Source organism: Physella acuta, unplaced genomic scaffold, assembly GCF_028476545.2.
Source record: "Physella acuta isolate Inbredline_101_S28 unplaced genomic scaffold, ASM2847654v3 ptg000186l, whole genome shotgun sequence".
Classification (NCBI taxonomy): domain Eukaryota; kingdom Metazoa; phylum Mollusca; class Gastropoda; family Physidae; genus Physella; species Physella acuta.
Genome location: NW_026731705.1, coordinates 409,354 through 429,658, shown reverse-complemented (window position 1 = coordinate 429,658; position 20,305 = coordinate 409,354). Strand labels below are relative to the sequence as shown.

Sequence of the window (20,305 nt, the reverse complement as noted above, 5' to 3'; positions counted from 1 at the left end):
ATTTAAATAAATGGCTGAGTGAACTCGTTATTACATGACTGAATGACTGAGTGATACAATAATTTAGAGACTGAGAGCATCGATTATCTTTAAGCACGAAATAAATAATTATAACTAAAGGCCTGTGAGGAAAGATCTAAATTTGACACTAACTGAGAATTTAAAAATATATTTCTATTGGCTACCATACTGTCATTGGTGATAGATAAGGTAGAATGTGCCTGTTTTATGACCTGTACGTGTGAAGTTATGTCATGAATTTTACCTTGCCCTGATGCCTTTACTTTCCCAGGAAACTATAGTTTTGTGTTTTCTCCAAAGTCTCGCTGTGGTCAAAACCCCTATGGTCATAGCTCCTATGGTCAAAGCCATTTTGGCAAGTCGATCTTCTTGTTTAGCATTTTGAGCATAGTGTCATTGATCATCATATCAGAAGAGAAACATTGAGCATTATTTTTATCATTTTTTGTTATACTGACTTTTCAAAGGACTGGGCTTTTTTTAAATTTATTAAATTTAAAAAAAAACATTATATTTAGAATTTATATATTTAGAAAAAAAATGATTTTACAAGTGTTTAAACTGTTAGATATTTAGAATTGAATAAAATATGTTGTACCTTTTTTTGTTTGCATTCATTTACTATTAAAATTGATTTTCTTACAATTATAAATAGGCCTACTTAAAAACGTATGAGTAAACTGATATATTCTCACAATCAAAACGGATTAGCGAGGCTACTTTCGAATCGCTTCATATCTATCGTTTTAAAACTAAATGTATATGACCATATATATATATATATCTATATATATATATATATATATATATAAATGTATGTATATATATATATATATATATATATATATATATATATATATATATATATATATGTATATATATATATGTATATATATACATATATTTATATATATATATATATATATATATATATATATATATATATATATATATATATATATATATATATATATATATATATATATATATATATATATATCATGGATATATCTACATTTAAACTCATATTGCATAGTTTTTTTTATTTTTTTTAAAAACTTCTGTTTTATAAATTGCAAGTCATGGTAAAATGAAGTTATTTTTTAAGAACTATGTATCTATTGCGTTGTAAAAGTTTAAGGTAAAATATTAGTGTGAGCAGTAACAATGATCTCATTATTTTAGATATTAATATAATTATAGACATGTCTATTAAGACCGGGAGCAACTGGAACGTTACCGGTATAAAAATTACTTATAATAATTTTTTTAAAGGGTTTTCAAAAAGTACCAGTATAGTCGGGTAATGAGCTGTCATACACTATTTATGATTCCAATAATAGGTTATTTGATCGTATTTCAGTGAGATTGTTTTATTATATTGCATTAGCTCAACAAACTCTGATTGAACTTGTTGAATCTGTGTCTAACGAGGACGAGGATGCTGTGTTAACTGCCTTACTGTCGCCTACCCTTGGTTTAGAGAACGTCAACGATGAAAAAATAGAACTGTATGTTAAGGCATTATCGCATCTGTATCGGGACAAGCCGCGGGCAAGTGATAAATATTTGATAAGTTTGCTTGTTTGGTGATACCCTAAAGACTATAATAATATCGGCATAGAATAAGTTGCGTGGGCCAACAACAATTAGGTTCGTCTTTAGACATTGTAGTAAGTGACTTGGGTTGTATAAGAAATGTTTTGTGTTCTGATTTTATAAGTTACATGAGCAATCCAAGAAACGATCTGTTCGTTGATCTGCAAATATTATGCATTGACCATTTTAGAAAAATTCAGTTCATTGACCTTTTTGTTATAATCATTGACCATCTTAGAACATTTCGTACTCTGGCCCTGAAAACAGCGACCTAAGCTATTTAAGATATTTCGTGTTCTCTACATGATGGTCTGGCAGATGAAGCTTTGAGTAAAGAAGAAATACAGATGGTTGTGAATGAAGCAAATTCAGATATTGATGATGAAAGCGATAACAGCGATGAAAGCAATGAGACCGATGAAAGCGATGAAAGCGATGAAAGCGATGACAGCGATAAAAGCGATGACAGCAATGAAAGCGATGAAAATGATCAAAGTGATCAAAGTGATCAAAGTGATCAAAGTGAAGGTTTGTATTTTTTGCAGCGATCATTTGACAAAGTAGTTCAGTTACATAATATACACAACTACATTACTTATCAAGGACTTTATACTAACAAAATCAACTAAAAATAATTTAACTAAAAAAAATATATATATATATATATATATATATATATATATATATATATATATATATAAAAATAAATAAATAATATATATATATATATATATATATATATATATATATATATATATATATATATATATATATATATATATATATATATATATATATATATATATAAATGTCTTTGTACAGATGATGTTTATTTTCCTCCGATTGCGAGGGCGGTATGTGGCTTTCCATCAAACATTAGTTAGGTTTATTTTATTATATAGGTAGGGATTAAAAAAAGCCATTCTAAGGCTACGTACACTATATCTTTCATTATTATTTAGTTGATTTCCCTAATTACAGATGCAACACATTTACTCTACTTGAGCTAACAAATAAACGAAAATTGATACAATTGTGTACATCGCTGGATAGTTAAAACATGTTATACTTCCAAAACATTATAAGTGTCATACGATACGTGTGCAGCATAGGATGTGGGTTAGGTAAAGGATGTGTTTCTTAACGCTTGGGTCTTGAACTTCCAAAACATTATAAAGACCACAGCGTTCACTTTTCCAAGCTACAGTAGAAGAGGGCGAAGTTTCGTCAAAAAATTAAAACGAATGATGTATCGACATTGTTATTAGTTTTTACTTTAATTAATTCTTTTGAATACCCATGTTTGTATTTATATTTCACTTTTATTTTAGCCGAGTGAACCGACCTTATCAGTTAGTAAGTTGTTGTTTATATTTTAGGTTATCAATTAAAGCAAAGATTTCCTTTTATTTAATTTTAAAAAATTACTTCAAGACATCTAAAACAAAAACATGAAAAAATTTATTCGCCTCGCTAATAAAAAAAGGATATTAAATGTACTTAAAGATTTTCGTGTTGGTACTGGTAGTTTAAAAAATAAATATTTTTTTAAACTACGGACCCACGACACCTGGCTATGGCTGACACCTTCCTCATTGTCCAGTCTCCCAGCACTGAGGCCGCCTTTAGAACACAGATGGAGTTTGTTTTAAAACTCTCCAGGGAAAATGACAGGAATGACGTCATCATAATGGTAAATATAGTGGGAACCGTGCAGCACAGGTGTGTTTATTCAACAACATTCCCGGATCAGATTATGTTCGAACAGGTATGTCATAACAAAATATGTAATTAAATACATACATATATAAAACTATATATATATATATATATATATATATATATATATATATATATATATATATATATATATATATAATAGATATGAAGTTGAATTATGTTTGTTTTTTTATCTTTATATTTTATTTATTTATTTATTTTTTTTAAATTTTTTTTCTATTTTTATTTTAAATTTTGTTTATTTATTATTATTTTTTTATATTATATATATATATATATATATATATATATATATATATATATATATATATATATATATATATATATATAAATTACTTTTATTTGCAATTTAAAACGAGTACATCAACATCAAATTCTTTACATAATTTCGAACACCAAATTAAAACGAAAGATTTTGCAAAATATGTACATAATGAATATTTACATGATGTCATATATGTGATTATACAAAATTGAAAGGGATAACAGTAATAGAGGTGAAGGGCAAATAAAGGTGTCAGGAGTCCGGGCGGGGAGTGGTAAAAAAAATTGTTCAAGACGGGGGTGGGTGGTTGGGGAGTGTCAATGGGACATGGAAGCATTTTCTAGAAAAACAAATTATGTTGAATTATGTATGTGACCGCGGACAGTCAGCGGACCCGTGATTTCAAAGAAATAGAGCAATCAAAAAAGACTTGATCGCCATAGTGTGATATATCTAAAGTGCTCAACGTCTAAATTAATTATTAAACAAATTATTATTGAAGGTGTTATAAAACAAATTGTATTTTCCAAACCTATAATGTTAATTGACGGTATTTACATTAAACGAAATTAAAGAAAATGTTTCTTCTGTCACCGAAATTCTAATTGTGTCTGAAATTTGTTTCATTTAGTCTTTTAGCACTCATTACGTCCCTTGATGAATTAGGAAAACAAAATTACTTCCCTTTAAAAAAAAACATTGACATCTGTAGAAAAAATTACTTTTTATGTCTTTATTTGTGTGTCCAAAAAAAAAAATTACATAACTAGCGTGGATTGATCAAGTGCAATGTTGTAAGCAAAACACACATACTTTAAATACTGCCTTTCATTTATTTTATACACTGAACGTACAGTTTACTAATTATTATTTGTAATCAATTACAGTTCACAAGCCGCACTTATATATTTCCGTTTGCGGATCTTCTTCTTCTTCGTTCTTAATTTAGTAGACGATGGAGGATTTAAACAACAAGGCCAACTTCGTGTGTGAACTGGACTGTGGTCTCCAGATCAGCGGGTGCCCCATATAGTTTTTCTTTGAGTGGGGTGTGCGGATAAGTTTGGGGTATTATAGTCGTTCACTAAATTGAATTAGCTGCGTCTGCCGGGGCCACGGCTGGGTTTGTTTTGGCGCCCTGGACTATCCTGTGAGCACTATGGTGCATAATTTAGTTTTAAACAGTTCGATATATTATGGATAAGAAATGTAACTACTGACTTAAACTGAATAAAATCTGGGCGTCCTCCGGCTCCACGACAGGGTACTACTTGGCGCCCCGGGCCTTCCCGTGCTTGGTATGACGCTTACGTTCATTTACGTGAGTGCAAAGGACTATAAATAAATAAATAAATAAATAAATAAATAAATAAATAAATAAATAAATATATGTATATATATATATATATATATATATATATATATATATTTATATATATATATATATATATATATATATATATATATATATATATATGTGTGTGTGTGTGTGTGTGTGCGTGTTGCTGAAAAATCAATAGTGATATAACTACATATTCTTTCAGGCGCTAAACACCACTCCGTATATCGGACACTGTCTCAAAATTTTAAAAGCTTTGAAAATGGCAAGAAAAAAATTATCAGCTCTACTACTGGCCGTTCTGAGGTCAAGAAAATTGCTTTGTTCCTGACCAAGGCGGAAGATCATGACGACCAGAGCGAGGCTGTTGATGAAGCGAACAAGATCAGGACGTTGGGAACTGAACTAATCGTCGTGTCAGTAGAACACGATGACTCGGCCAATGACAGGGAATTTTTTCAACGCCTGGTGTCCAGTACTGAAATGGTGATGACGTATGAAAATGATCGTGAACTAATAGCAAACGGAGCAGAACAACTGAAATCTACTATCTGTTCAATAGGTGCGTCAATCCTTGTCACTAGAGCAACATGGCTGTTACATGCGATGACTTGTGCTTATTTTCATTTTATAAAACGCAGTGGATGTTAATATTTTAAAACTAGACCTTTGCTATACTAAATACAGAACAAAAAGTATTAAAACATTGTATTTAAGATATGTTTCTTTAGCGAACGAATACATCATAACTCAATATCGCTGACTTAACTTTGAAACAAAATATTAAAATGTACACACCCTAGTAATCATGCAAGTCTTTTTATGAAAAATTTGTTTTACTGCTTCGTTAATAATATACCTTTAAATATGTATTTGTTTATACACTTCTATTTGAATTAAAATATTTCCTGGAAATTTAAAAAAAAAAAATTCTCCTCATATAATTCAGCTCCCAAGCACAATCCACAGGCCGACATCCTTATTATCATCGATTCCACTGGAAGTATTGGTGAGGACGACTACAAAAAGGAGCTGGAATTTGTTGTTGGGCTGACGGAATATTTTAACATCGGGGATCAGTTTGTCCAGTTCAGTGCCATGCTGTTTTCTAGCAAGACACAAACTTTGTTGTTGGGCTGACGGAATATTTCAACACAGGGGATCAGTTTGTCCAGTTCAGTGCCATGCTGTTTTCTAGCAAGACACAAACTTTGTTGTTGGGCTGACGGAATATTTTAACACAGGGGATCAGTTTGTCCAGTTCAGTGCCATGCTGTTTTCTAGCAAGACACAAACTTTGTGGTTGGGCTGACGGAATATTTCAACACAGGGGATCAGTTTGTCCAGTTCAGTGCCATGCTGTTTTCTAGCAAGACACAAACTTTGTTGTTGGCTGACGGAATATTTTAACATCGGGGATCAGTTTGTCCAGTTTAGTGCCATGCTGTTTTCTAGCAAGACACAAGTTGTGTTTAACCTGGACACAGTAGCACACGCCAGCATTAAACAGGTAATGACGTTTTCACATTGATTGGTGGAATAGCTAAGTTATATTATAAGTAAATGTATTTTACATATAGTAGTAAAGATTCCTATTTAGACCAATAGATTTTTTGGCAGATGAGGTGAAGTCCATATGTTTCTTGACCTCGATGTATGATGGGAAGTTAGAGTCAGTACTTTTTCTCAGCTGCCTTTACTTTTCGTTACATGAGTTAGGTACCCATTAGAGCTGGGTGGACTCAGGGACGTTCTACTCACTCTGACTCGGATTCGAACTCGAGACATTCGGGTTAGCAGTCTAGCTTGTATTACATATACTTCATAATTATTATTAAGCGATATATGTGCATTTTACTGTTTTTGAGCGGTAAAATATAATGGTTCAAAGACAAACGATCTCGGGACAAATGATCTCAAGGACAAATGATCTCACGGACAAAAGATATCAGGACAAAATATACCAGGACAAAGAATACCATCATTAATATGTATGTAGACCATTGTGGAGACTAAGAACACAACCATATCTCTCCATTATACTTGGTTCCGTCAAACTGTGTCTACATTTCAGATGATTGGGGTTCACAAATAACTAATCTTTTCCACACATGTTTTGGCCTACGGACTTTATCTTAGTGATTTCAATCACCGGGCTGGTGATGTTAATTGTTTGTTTACGTAAGGTGTGTCCCATCCATCTACTTGTGCCAATAGTGTACTCGCAGTTATCTGTCCAAAGTTCAGCATTGGTAAAAATGTTTAAGGTAACTTGGATTTCAATATCCGACGTAGGCATCCGTTTTCGAAAGTCTAATGTTTGTTTTTATTATTTTGTTTCTCGCCACGTCTAAGAATTTTAGATATAAACATATTTCAGGTTTCGGTTACATAATTACATATAAATAAAAGCATAGACATAGACAAAATTTACAAGTTACGGGGTGACACGAAATCGAATCTTCGTAAAATGTATCGTCAGAGCAAAGTTGGTGGATCCACTCAGCTACCGCACCGGGCGACACCCGACACAGAGAAGCAACTGCTAGCAATCTAATCAATGGCTACCTTAAGGTCATTGGACAAAATCAGAAAGACCTGTCGTGCTCCCGTTATCAAGGACAAATGGCTACTGAACTTGATATTACAGAAAATCTGTTAGTCGGAGTCCTTGTACAGCTCGTGTACATGAACTTTGTTGCCAAATGCCAAAGATCGCTAAACTCAATTTCAGGAGATGTTTTCGTCAACTCCGAGTTTAACCATTTATATTATTAAAATATACGCCTATTCGTGATATTTCTAACAAATATGAAGCTGGATCACTTATTTCCTCTACCAGATAGTTCTACAGGCCCCGTATATGGAAGATTCCACAGACACTGTCGCGGCGCTACGAGAAGCCGGGGATACTCTGACATTCCGCGCGCGAGAAAACATGCAGAAGATCGCTATTGTCATCACTGATGGTCAGTCCGACAACCCAAATAAAACGCAGACGGCAGCAGCGGCGCTAAAAGTGTCTGGCGTTAGGGTCATCGCTATAGGTGTGGTGACGCCAACATTGGGGAGCTGAACGTCATAGCATCCACACCTGGTGACGTCTTCTACGTGGACACGTTTGACGTTCACGATATATGATAAAATTCTGAAGCTTACAGAGGTTTGTAGCCTATATATATATATATATATATATATATATATATATATATATATATATATATATATATATATATATATATATATATATATATATATATATAAATTCGACATAATACTTATCTATGAAATTTGAACAAGCTAGCTGTAATGGTACTGAAGTTATTTTGTTCACAGACACACATACACACACACCTACACACACACAGACATACGAAACAAAATTGCAAAACAATTAAGACTCAGGGAGGTGATTTTTGTTTTGCACCACTACAATACTTCCTCTATACTTTGTATATATAGAATATTTATAAATATTTTCTTTTGCTAAAAGTATAATTTGAATATATTATCAAATAGGCAAGGAAGGATGAATAAAGCTGCATCACTAGACATATAGGTCTACTTCAGAGAAACAAACAAATAACAAAAGCGCCGTGAATGTTTCTCAGTTTGTAGATGTTTTGTTTTAGCTTAGAGCATTTCAACGCTGGCAATTCATAGGTACAATAACTATTTAAAACGAATCAGTAAATCCATGTTTCGTTGACTTTCAACGTAACGCCCCCCTTCCTCTCCTCCTCTATTTTGGACGTACACAAAAACGTAATAGACCTCTAAAGCGTACTACGAATGTACTATTTATAAAACATGTATTTATGTACTTATTAACTGAGATACGGCTTTAATATTTTCGGTAATTGTTATTTATTAGTTCTATTATTTATTTCAATTATTTTACCATTACCAAACAAAAAGCTCATGCAAAGTATTTAACACTCTGTGTGGGGAGGGAGGGGGAGGGTGAAAACAGTATTATTCTCTGAACTCGTTGATATATTGAAATTAAAAATAAACCGGGAGTGATCTCTCCTAAACTTTCTCGAATATTTTTATATAAAATAACAGGGGATGGGAACTCGGGCTATAGACATGATTTTTAGTCCATTTTAAATATTTAAAGTTTTAAAAATAGAATAAAATCTCGTAGACAAAAGAATTGCACACCAAGTGAACGCTAAATAAAATAAACCGGGAGTGATCTCCCCTAAACTTTCTCGAATATTCTTATATAAAACAACAGGGGATGGGAACTCGGGATATAGTTATGATTTTTAATCCATTTTAAATACATAAACTTTTTAAAATAAAATAGAATCTCATAGAAAAAAGTATTGCACACCAAGCGAACGCCGAATAAAGATGTTCATAATGGTGCGCAATATTATTAGTACTTTGTAAATTTACATCCGTTTTTGAGAAATCGGAAATAGCGTAAATTAGTACTTCCCGTCAACGGAAATTCAAAATTTGACAGAACGAAGAGAATTAGATCTTTTACTTACATGTGAAATTTCATTTATCTATCTGAAATAGTACTCAAGTTATAGGCTTTTGAAAAATTCAAAGTAGAAAAAGTACCACTTCCGGTTATCGAAAATCGCTCAAAAGTTGATACGGATCTACGATTTTGATAAAATACTTATATATAAAATTTCATCAACCTAGCTGTAAAGGTACTCAAGTTATCGTGTTTACACACACACACACACACACACACACACACAGACACACAGACACACAGACATACGGACAAGATTGCAAAATTATGTTTTTCCGTATCAGTGAGTTGTAAAACGTCGAGATTTGTAAAAATCTCGATTTTTTTTTTGCACGATTACAAGACTTTTTCTATACTTCGTATATACGAGAAAGTAAAATAGTAGCATGAATACGATTAATAAATCGCAAGACTTCCTTGGGCTCATGGCCTCTGTTTACTTCATCCATCGTTTACCAAACAGATGCTATTTTCATTAGGGTTCGTCCATTAATGACGTCATGCTCCGGAAGGGGTGAATGAGGGATTTTGAAATAATTTTACAATCTAAATTCAATTGATGGCTTAGTGTAGGTAATTTGTAAAAATGTCATTAAACATAAACCTACGCCTATTCAACGTCAATAGAGCTTAGTAAATATTTTAGAAAATAAATTGCTATTGACAGACTAAGGTATGACGTCATTTTAGGTGTTGGTTCCCGGGTAGGTGAGGGGGTGGTCGCTTGTGATACGGATGACGCCAGTGTAGGTGTAAATCCTGATCTTTATTTACACGTTGGGATGTTGTTTTTCTGTAAACGCGAGTACTGTCGTCTTAATATCTATTTTTACATGCAGTCTGCGAGTTTTATGTTTCCATGGTAAATTCAACATATTGACGACCACAAAGCCCGATCTCACCCCCCTTCCCAGTCCACACGCACCCTCAGAAGTCGATGTTTTAGCGCCTACCCTAACCCTCCCACTCGGTGTGGACGTTGTGATACAAGGATGCTGCCCTCCCCTATACATTAAATATGAAAAAAAAATCTGAAACTAAATTTTACATCGCAGTAATAATTTAGTCCGGGAGAAAGAAAAAGAAATTTACTTATTTAAAACATGTGAACAAATTGATATTTTGAAGTAGAAATTTTGCTGTTGATATTTTGCTGTTGACATTTAGAATTTGAATAAAACCTGTGTCACAAGATCGTCTTAGTTATGTTGTCATTGATCAAATGTGCGAAGACAACATTTTGTTTGCAATAATATGTTGGCCTTTATAAAAGGAAATAGGATCTAATAGAAATAGTTGAAGACACTCCCGTGTGCAGTCAAGCTTCTTTTTATTGGCTTATTCGGTATAAAAAAATGTGTGGAACTTAGATCTCGAGAAATGTTAACACATCATATTTGTTTTGGCCGTATTTTTCAATTGTCATAGTTTGTAATAAATTTGGTGTTTTTTTTTATTTTTAACACGTTGATGCATTCTAATCAAACAGTCTAATATTACGTAACATATCAGTAGCAATAGCAAATTGTTTGCCAGGACTGGTGTGAAATATCGAATTGTTAATCATGGCTATCGAGAGTAAAATATTGGACATAAGGGAGGTAAAAAAAAAAATATCACGCAAGATCGTGTTGCTGTGTCCCTTATATCCAAACGGCCTTCAGTTTTAAAGTGACACCAGTTTTAAAAAATTCTGAATTATTTACTTATGTCGAATGTACTGTATACAAAGGTAAATACTACTTTGGGATTTTATATATATATATATATATATATATATATATATATATATATATATATATATATATATATATATATATATATATATATATATATATATATATATATATATATATATATATATATATATATATATATATATATGTTTGTGTGTGTGTCTAACTAGCTAATTTATTATAATGTTTTATGTATGTCTAGTATACAACTCTAGTATACAACTGCTAACCCGTAAGTCTCGAGTTCGAGTCCGGGTTTAAGTCAGTAGACCGTCCCTGAGTCCACACAACTCTGATGGGTACCTAACTCACGTTAGGGAAAGGAAAGGCGGCTGGGCATAGTGCTGACCACACTATCTCTTCATATGCCGAGGTCACAGAAACAAGTGAACTCTACTTCATGTGCCCCATAGACCGTCAGGTTTGAAAAGGAAACTTTCCTTTTTTAAAGGTCAAATTTACATATCAAAAGTAGAAACTAGAATGAAGTAAGTAATATGAATTGAATGTATTTTAAAATATAACTATTTCGTGTGCATGCTTTGTCCCCACACAAACTACTAATAACCGAAATTTTTCATTCGATGAGAATAATTTTATAAAGTATTCTAAAGATAAGTGTTCGTCTTAATATGAAAAACATTGATGTAAATATATTCACATGTTTATGTACACGGACATACCCAGACCCCCCCCACCACTGACCGACACGATACATTTAAAATTTACTGTTTGTAGGTCCTACATAGATGACCAATCAAGTATGTTTTTTAATAAGGTGGGCACTTTGTGTCCACTTTATTTAACGATACTATCTTTCAACTATTATATGCGCCTTGGTGCAGTTTTACGTGGCAGAAGAATCTGTTTGATTGTATAAATATTCTCGTCAGTGAAGTAACATGACCCTCTAACACATTGAGATGCATTATCTTATGAATCGTTAGCACTAAGTAAGATGACGACCCAATGATCATTCTACTGGTGCCACGCGTACGTAACCCAATTTATACATCAGTATTGTTTCTTGTGTCTTATTATGTGTGCTTTTCTGAGCTTTCAGCGTTTATGTGGTTTCTGAGCTTTCTGTGTTTATGTATGGGTATGAATAAACATCGAACTACCCATTCTGTCGCGAGATCAAAAGTTTGACAAAAGTCAAGGCTAGAGTCGACAACACACACACCATGTGGTTGATGATCAGTTTAACGAGCTATTTGATACACAGGTTGAGGCTTTGCTCACGAACAACTCAGGTGTGTGATGGCCACAGGTGTAGAAAAATGTCGAAAAATGGCCGCAGACATCAAATGTAAATGTTTAGACGAGTGTAGCTACATCTCTCCAACAGATGGAGTAGACAGCTTATCTCTACCAAATTTAACAAACGTTTGAATAAGGTAGCGACACTCAATTTTCAACAACAGAAAAATACAGAAGGGAAACAATTCTAAAGACATAATGTGTAATACCGAAACCCATCCTAAGATACCGTATGTTTATTTTAAATTTTAAATTTTCACTTCAATTACACCGAAACACAATATACTTTTTATTTACGTGCTATTTATTATCTATTCAGCCATTTTAAACCTATCAGTAAGAGCGTCCTTGTAGTATCTGCATTTATTCTATTGTGTAAACTAAATTACTACAACAATATATAAATACACAAACCTATCAGGTAAGGATTTTTTAAATTTGAACCACATTTGAACCATGTCATAAGCGCTATATAACCACCGCAACACGTCAGCTAAACATTCCTCAACAGAATATAAAGTCACCGCGCAAACATCACGTTACATTTATTAAAGAATACACATTTTTTTAACAGCAATTTCTCAGTTTAAAAACATCCATTTTTTTAAATACTATAAACAACTTGGTTTTTGTGCTTAGAATTGTGTTTATGATCAACTTTTTAAACTTCAATTGATTAAGAATGTCAATTTGATAATATTATCTATTTTCTACTATTAACATTTTTCGGGCAAACGGCTTTCAGGTAAGTGGCTTTCGGGCATTCGTCGTATTCGGGCAAGTGTCCATTCGGGCGTTTGTCGTAGACTCGAAATTATCATTTGGATTGAACAAAGTGACAAAGCAACACCTGCTGTCGTGTTGTACCATTTGTTACATCGTTTAGTAGGTCTAGTGGTTTTAACTGTACGAAGATTGCAGTATTAGGACTTGTTATGAAACAAGCAATAAAAAATGATCTATTCTGAACAATATACTTATGTTTTTAGCTCTTAAAATTTCGGCAAGAGTAGGCCTATCTCTTTCCGCATACCGGCTCCAACAGTATGCTGTTTTACTGATCGGATAGCGATTCAAGAATCCGTAATATTTGTTTCTCTTTAATACAGTGATCCAGGCAAGATATAATGCAATCAAGAAAAAATGTATCTGATCTCTAACGTTGACGTTGATAGAATTGTAGAATCTTACACAGACCTAGTCGCGTCATTTCTTAACAAAACTGGCTAGTGAAATAATTGTACATTACGCGTTAATACAATTGGTTTCTTTTCTAAGTGTTATAAGAGTTATCTACACACCTATCAAGCTACAGTGTAATACCAATACGACAACATGTAATGTTAGGGCACCAAATCTACAGTGTAATACCAACACGACAACATGTAATGTTAAGGCACCAAATACACAGTGTAATACCAACACGACAACATGTAATTTTCGGGCACCAAATCTACTGTGTAATACCAACACGACAACATGTAATGTTAGGGCAACAAATCTGACTTAAAGATCTCATTCAATTAGGGCACCAAATCTAATTAAAAGATCATATTTAATTAGGGCACCAAATCTAACTTAAAGATCACATTTAATTAGGGCATTAAGTTCGATTCATTTTACACGACCAACTTATTATTTATTTGCTAAGATCATCCACCCTTCATTAAAACGGGGCTAACAGAAACAGGTAAACTCTACTTCATCTACCCTATTGACCTTTTGAAATAATTACTACTCACTGTTTAAAAAAATTTTGTGTCTTTAAATCAAATTGTTCTACATTAGTTTCCATCAGTTAAAAAGTTTCCTCAAAGATTTAGTCTACGAATGTACATTTCAGCTCTAAACCAGAAAAACCTTAAAATTACTGTTTTAAAATTCATTTGATGTCATTGATTCATGTAAAACTTTTTTTTTAGAAACAAATTAAAGTCTAGATATGTCTTTTTAACAAATGAATATTAAATTGACACAAAGAAGGTACTAAATTCAAGTTTCTTAGGTAGTTTTCTTATTAATTGTTACTCCCCTTAGACCGTAATTTTTTAAGCTTTATTAAATTACTTTATTTTGTTTAAAAATTTAATGTCATGAGAAGACAACTGTTATAAATATATTTTTTAATTAAGCATCTTTTGGGTTTTTTTATGTACCCATATTTTGATATCGAAAGACAAAATAAAGTCACACTTAAAAGTTTTGGTTGTCATAAAGTCAAACTTAAAAGTTTTGGTTGCGATAAAATTAACACAAATGTGAGAATACATAACTTTTTTTACACAAAAAAATACAAACAAACCAAATTTGATTCAAATGTATGCTTTTCTACAAAGGTGTACGTTACTACGTTTTTTTATTTATTGCATTTTAAATTCAAAATTTTACGCAAAATAATATACCAAATAAGTGATGACGCTACATAAACACACATATATTCTAACAAACAGAACAAGTTAGTTATTGTAATGGTTTATTCATGTAAATTTATGTGTGAAAATGACTTACAAAACGTCAGGGATTTGAATTGTGGAAAATGTTGGAAAAAAAGAAATTGAAAAAAAAAACCGATGAAGACTAGGAAATGGCACTGTAATGAATTTATTACATAAAACTATAAAATAGCTTCTATAAATAAAGTTTGTAAAGGGCATCTAACCTTGTGGACTATGGACCTTAATAGCTGCATTACACTTTACAGGTTTTTATTTGCCTGATGTACAATGTTTGTGTTAAAACACTAATTCAGTTACAAAGACCCATAACTACACTGTATTAGAAAAACATTACAAATGTAGAAAACCATTATAGCCAGGTAGTTTGCGGGATAAGAATTTAAAGTCATTCAATAAAGTTTGTCTGATTGATGATTACTATTGAGATCTATTTACATACATTAATATAAAGTAAGTTAAAAACAAAATAAAGCATTTTTCACATACTATGAGCGTAAAGCACATGCAACAAATCCCCATGGATATGGTGTCGTGTTGAGTGTCTTAGTCAATGTGAATTCAGTGGCTTCGTTAGGTCGGTTGTCACCCGGTGCGGCACCTCTTGGTGTCATCGCCCCCCCCCCCCCCCTCGAAATTAGAAAAATTATGGGCTATAATATATATATATATATATATATATATATATATATATATATATATATATATATATATATATATATATATATATATATATATATATATATAATACACTTAGTTTCAGCCCGCCCCCCCCACTCCTATTTTGTCAAATCGCGTGAATTTGTGAACACATTATTTTTATTCAAAACGAACAAAGCAACATTGTACCCCCCCCCCCTCCCACCAACTTGTTAATTTAAAAAGTAAAAGACTTTTAAAAATCCAATTAATCATTTTTCTTCTATATAATTTGCAAAGTTTTTGTTTTGGTGTCAAACCCCAATTGCGGTCCACCCCCCCCCCCCCCACCCGTATGTGATAACAATTAGATATCTGACATTGTGTGATAATAATTAGATATCTGACTTTATGTCATAAAAATTAGATATTTCACTTTGTGTGACATTAAACAAAATTACATGGACACTATTTTACATTATTTAAAGGTACATTATCCATGTTTCTTAAAGATATTTTCTATTTCCATTGTTACTTCCATTTGACCGCTAACAGCAATGTTTTATCCCACCTACTCGTTGGTTCAAGCTTTTATGACGCGACATGAAAAATTGTTTTTGTTTAATATGTCCAATGGTTTTTAAAATATCCATACGTTGATATAATTTTCTTTATAGACCACTTAAGACCAAAATAACAGAAAGATGTTTGTAGAAGTTCAGGTTGATATTGAAACAATTAAAAGATGTGAAAATTAATTCATATTCAATTCACTGTTACATTTTATAGATCCAAAATTTAGCGTCAATATTGAAAGTAAAAAAGTAAAGTTCCCTTTCAAACGTGGCGGTCTACGGGGAAGGTGAAGTAGAGTTCACTTGTTTTTGTGACCTCGGCATATGAAGGAATAATGTGGTCAGTAATATGACTAGCCGCCTTTACTTTTCCTAACATGAGTCAGGTACCCATCAGAGCTGGGTGGACTCATGGACGTTCTACAGACCATGTTCGAACTCGAGACTTACGGGATAGCAGTCCAGCTCACTACCACTAGGCCACTCCGTCCCTTTAATATTCGGAGTCGCTAGATCCAAACTTTAGCGTGAATATTGTCGCTAGATCCAAACTTTAGCGTCAATATTGAGAGTCGCTAGATCCAAACTTTAGCGTCAATATTGAGAGTCGCTAGATCCCAACTTTAGCGTCAATATTGAGAGTCGCTAGATCCCAACTTTAGCGTCAATATTGAGAGTCGATCAATACAAACTTTAACGACAATATACAATATACAATATTTAAGTACAAACAGAAACAAAAATGAAAACGAGTTGATTTAAAACTGTTTATTTACGTTTATATTTACAACAAAATTGTGACAATTTTTTCTCCACTCCCAATCAAACAATCAACAACTTTTTCTCTGATAAAAATAACGAGATAATTAATTAAAATTTTAATAAAGCTCTACAATAATGTCAAGAAATATTTTAAGAGCAGACATTCAACAGGCGCCATGTTTGTTTACATTCTAGAAAAGACAGACATTCAACAGGCGCCATGTTTGTTTACATTCTAGAAAAGACAGACATTCAACAGGCGCCATGTTTGTTTACATTCTAGAAAAGACAGACATTCAACAGGCGCCATGTTTGTTTACATTCTAGAAAAGACAGACATCCAACAGACGCCATGTTTGTTTACATTCTAGAATAGACAGACATCCAACAGGCGCCATGTTTGTTTACATTCTATACAAGAGCAGACAACTACAAGTCTTATTCCCGCCACAGCCCACTATAATTTAATCCACCAGAGTTAGCTCCACTGTGGGGATGTTCAGACCTCCAGCCCCACCCCAGTATGTAGACCTGAGCCCCACTGCTACCTGGGCAGGTGGACGTGTTGTACGTATACCTGGTCTGTCTACCCCTCACCACCTGCCTGTCCACCCAGTGACCTACAGAGACCTGCTTAGAACAGCCATGAGGATGTGACACTATAATGGTCAGCCTGTCCACATCTAAACGACTCTTGTATTTGTCCCTCACTTTATCATGTAGACCAATAAACCGCCACTCCATCTCCTCCAGTTTACCACCTACATCTACGTCATGTGTCACACAATACAACACACACGTGTCTTTCTCAGTGTCTGACCCACCCACCTTCCACCCATAAATCTTGACCACTGGACTTGTATCATCATCAAACCACAACCTACAGCTGGACTGTCTCGCCTCACTTGAATCAAAAACCACATGTCTGGCTGTCGACACATAAACCTTCCACCACACTTTGCTGGGTGTGTCCGAGTGGTCACATTCAGGACATGGACAAGTACTGTTGCCGTCCATCCCCTCTGTGAACTTGATCACCAGCCCCACCCTCCCAGTCCCTGTCCTCAGTGAGTTCTGTCCCCTGGTGTTGTAGCAAGGATATGGATCTTGAGTGTCTGGTACAAACTCTGGTCTGTCTGGACTGGTCAACTTAACGGCTATCCTGACAGTTAGGTCAGCCAGGGCTTTTGTGAGGTCACACAAATCGTTGTCATGGTAACCAGAAGGAAAATGTTCAAGACTTAACTGATTTACAGGTACAAAGTTTTTATGGCCAGGATTTTTCTTGCAGTTTGCCAGGTGTGTGTGTAGATCTACCTCACCTTGACCTTTAAGACATTCTTGTACTTCATGTGTACCTGTACAGGTAAACAAAACAATTTTATTACTGTGAACATTTCATTAGCCGTTAAACTTTGACAAACATAAAACATGAAAACTATCTACAACCTCCAACTGTCACAACCACCTCAACCATCACCATCATGCAATTAAAGCAACACAAGGACTTCATCAGTGCAGAAACTTTCACTAGCCTCATTGATAACATTTTGTATTTGATGCATGCATTTTCTATAGAAATAGCAAACAAATGGACATTACTTGTAAAATATCTTGATAAGTCTTTTCCACTGGGCATACTGTTGTGGTCATCTAGACTATCCTCTCCACTGGCCATACTGTTGCGGTCATTTAGACCTCTTGTAGTCGTTGATGAGTTACCTATATCTGTAAAGAAATTATGGTGATCAGATTAAATGGCTTATGGTTTGTTTTGGTTTTTAAGATTCAAAACGACACAATTTAATGAAAATATAATTTTTAGAGATAGAAACCCTAACTGAAAAATAAAGACAGCCATTGGCCATTCAAGAGAAACACAATCCTACATGCTGGTCAGATTTAGAAGATAATGGTTAAATAGCCACGGGTCAATGATGTGGAAAACAGAATACAGCATGAGGGTCATCTTTAGAAGATTATGGTTAAATACATTCTTAGACCAACATACAACATATAATGGAACTGACCTTTGAACTCCCCACTTGACTTTAACACCATACAGCACACACCACTATGGAAGATCCTTCAGGCTCTGGAGAGAGAAAATTATAGTGAAACTGTCATTAGCATAGAACTACAGAATGACAACATTTATGGTGGAACTGTCATTAGCATAGAACTACAGAATGACAACATTAATGATGGAACTGTCATTAGCATAGAACTACAGAATGACAACATTTATCTTGGAACTGTCATTAGCATAGAACTACAGAATGAGAATATTTATGATGGAACTGTCATTACTAGAGAATGCCGACATTTATTGTGGAATTGTCATTAGCATAAAACTAGAGAATGACAACATTTATGATGGAACTGTCATTAGCTTAGAACTACAGAATACCAACATTTATTGTGGAACTGTAATTAGCATAATGATACTTTATATTTATTATGGAACTGTCTGTAATAAGCATAGAACTACAGAATGACAACAATGTCTAATTACTGTTACAAATGTTAGCACAGGGTCCACCACTTAAAGACCTGAAAAAAAGAGCAATAATTTCCCCAATAAATTTTAATTTTATCTAGATCTAGAATCTAGATCTAATTTAATTTAGGATTAGTTCTAGTTTTGCTGCTATTTTTTCTATGCATCATTGTAAAAGATGATTTTCTCTTATATCTATAACTTTAGAGACTATATTTCCTTTAATATAGAATCTAGATCTATTTAATAAAATAATAAACCATGTCAAAACGTGGAGAATTTTGTAGAACGAGAATCTAGAGTTGTACTTCTCCACCTTTCGCTCTAGATTTAGCTTCTGCTAGCTGGAGTCTAGACGTTTATCTAAAGTCTAGAATACTCTAGATTTAATTAATTTTTAGCACTAGATCTAAAAGCAGCAAAACTGAACTAAATATACTTAATATAGCGTTCGAGATCTAGATCTGTGTTGAGACCTGACACATTGGGTTCAAAAGTTGAGACCAAATGTAACGCAAGCAAGAACCAACAGTCCTAGATTTACTATCGCTAGCAGAAATGAAGATCGGCTTTCGATAGCCAGAACAATTGTAATTTTTATTGCCATAAACAGCAATAAAGCAGCCAAATTATAAAGTTTTGTAGAATAATTTCAACTTCAACACATAGCCTACATAAGTAAAATAAGAAGTGACGTGTCAATGTGGGAAATGGGGCGATGCCGCTCCAGTCCCAAGGCCGTCATTACTAGCTTGTCAACTTTAATAATGTGTTCTGTGGTAAAAAAAAAAAAGGCCCTATTGGAAATTGGTGATTAAAGTGCTCTTTAAATATATTATTCTTGATAAAATTGTATCTCATACCTGGGTTAACAGTCATAAGGATAATTTATAATTTATTTGGTTGTGGCCC

At 33.4% G+C, this 20,305-nt stretch overlaps 1 protein-coding gene across 4 annotated transcripts in view; it reads right to left on the bottom strand.

The window, feature by feature from the left end:
- Nucleotides 1-20,305, bottom strand: part of LOC131936721 (uncharacterized) — a 302,556-nt gene that overhangs the window by 137,589 nt on the left and 144,662 nt on the right. Inside the window, exons 2-3 of one of the 4 annotated variants that reach the window (XM_059293785.1) lie at nucleotides 18,924-18,988; nucleotides 18,496-18,572 (exon numbers count right to left, since the gene is read on the bottom strand). The exons of 1 other annotated variant lie outside the window; for it this stretch is intronic. In XM_059293785.1, the coding sequence (XP_059149768.1) occupies nucleotides 18,496-18,571 (76 nt within the window). In that variant the 5' untranslated portion in view covers nucleotide 18,572; nucleotides 18,924-18,988. Of the gene's footprint in view, nucleotides 1-18,495; nucleotides 18,611-18,923; nucleotides 18,989-20,305 lie in introns of those variants that run through there. 2 more of the 4 variants (XM_059293784.1, XM_059293787.1) reach the window with 2 other exon arrangements.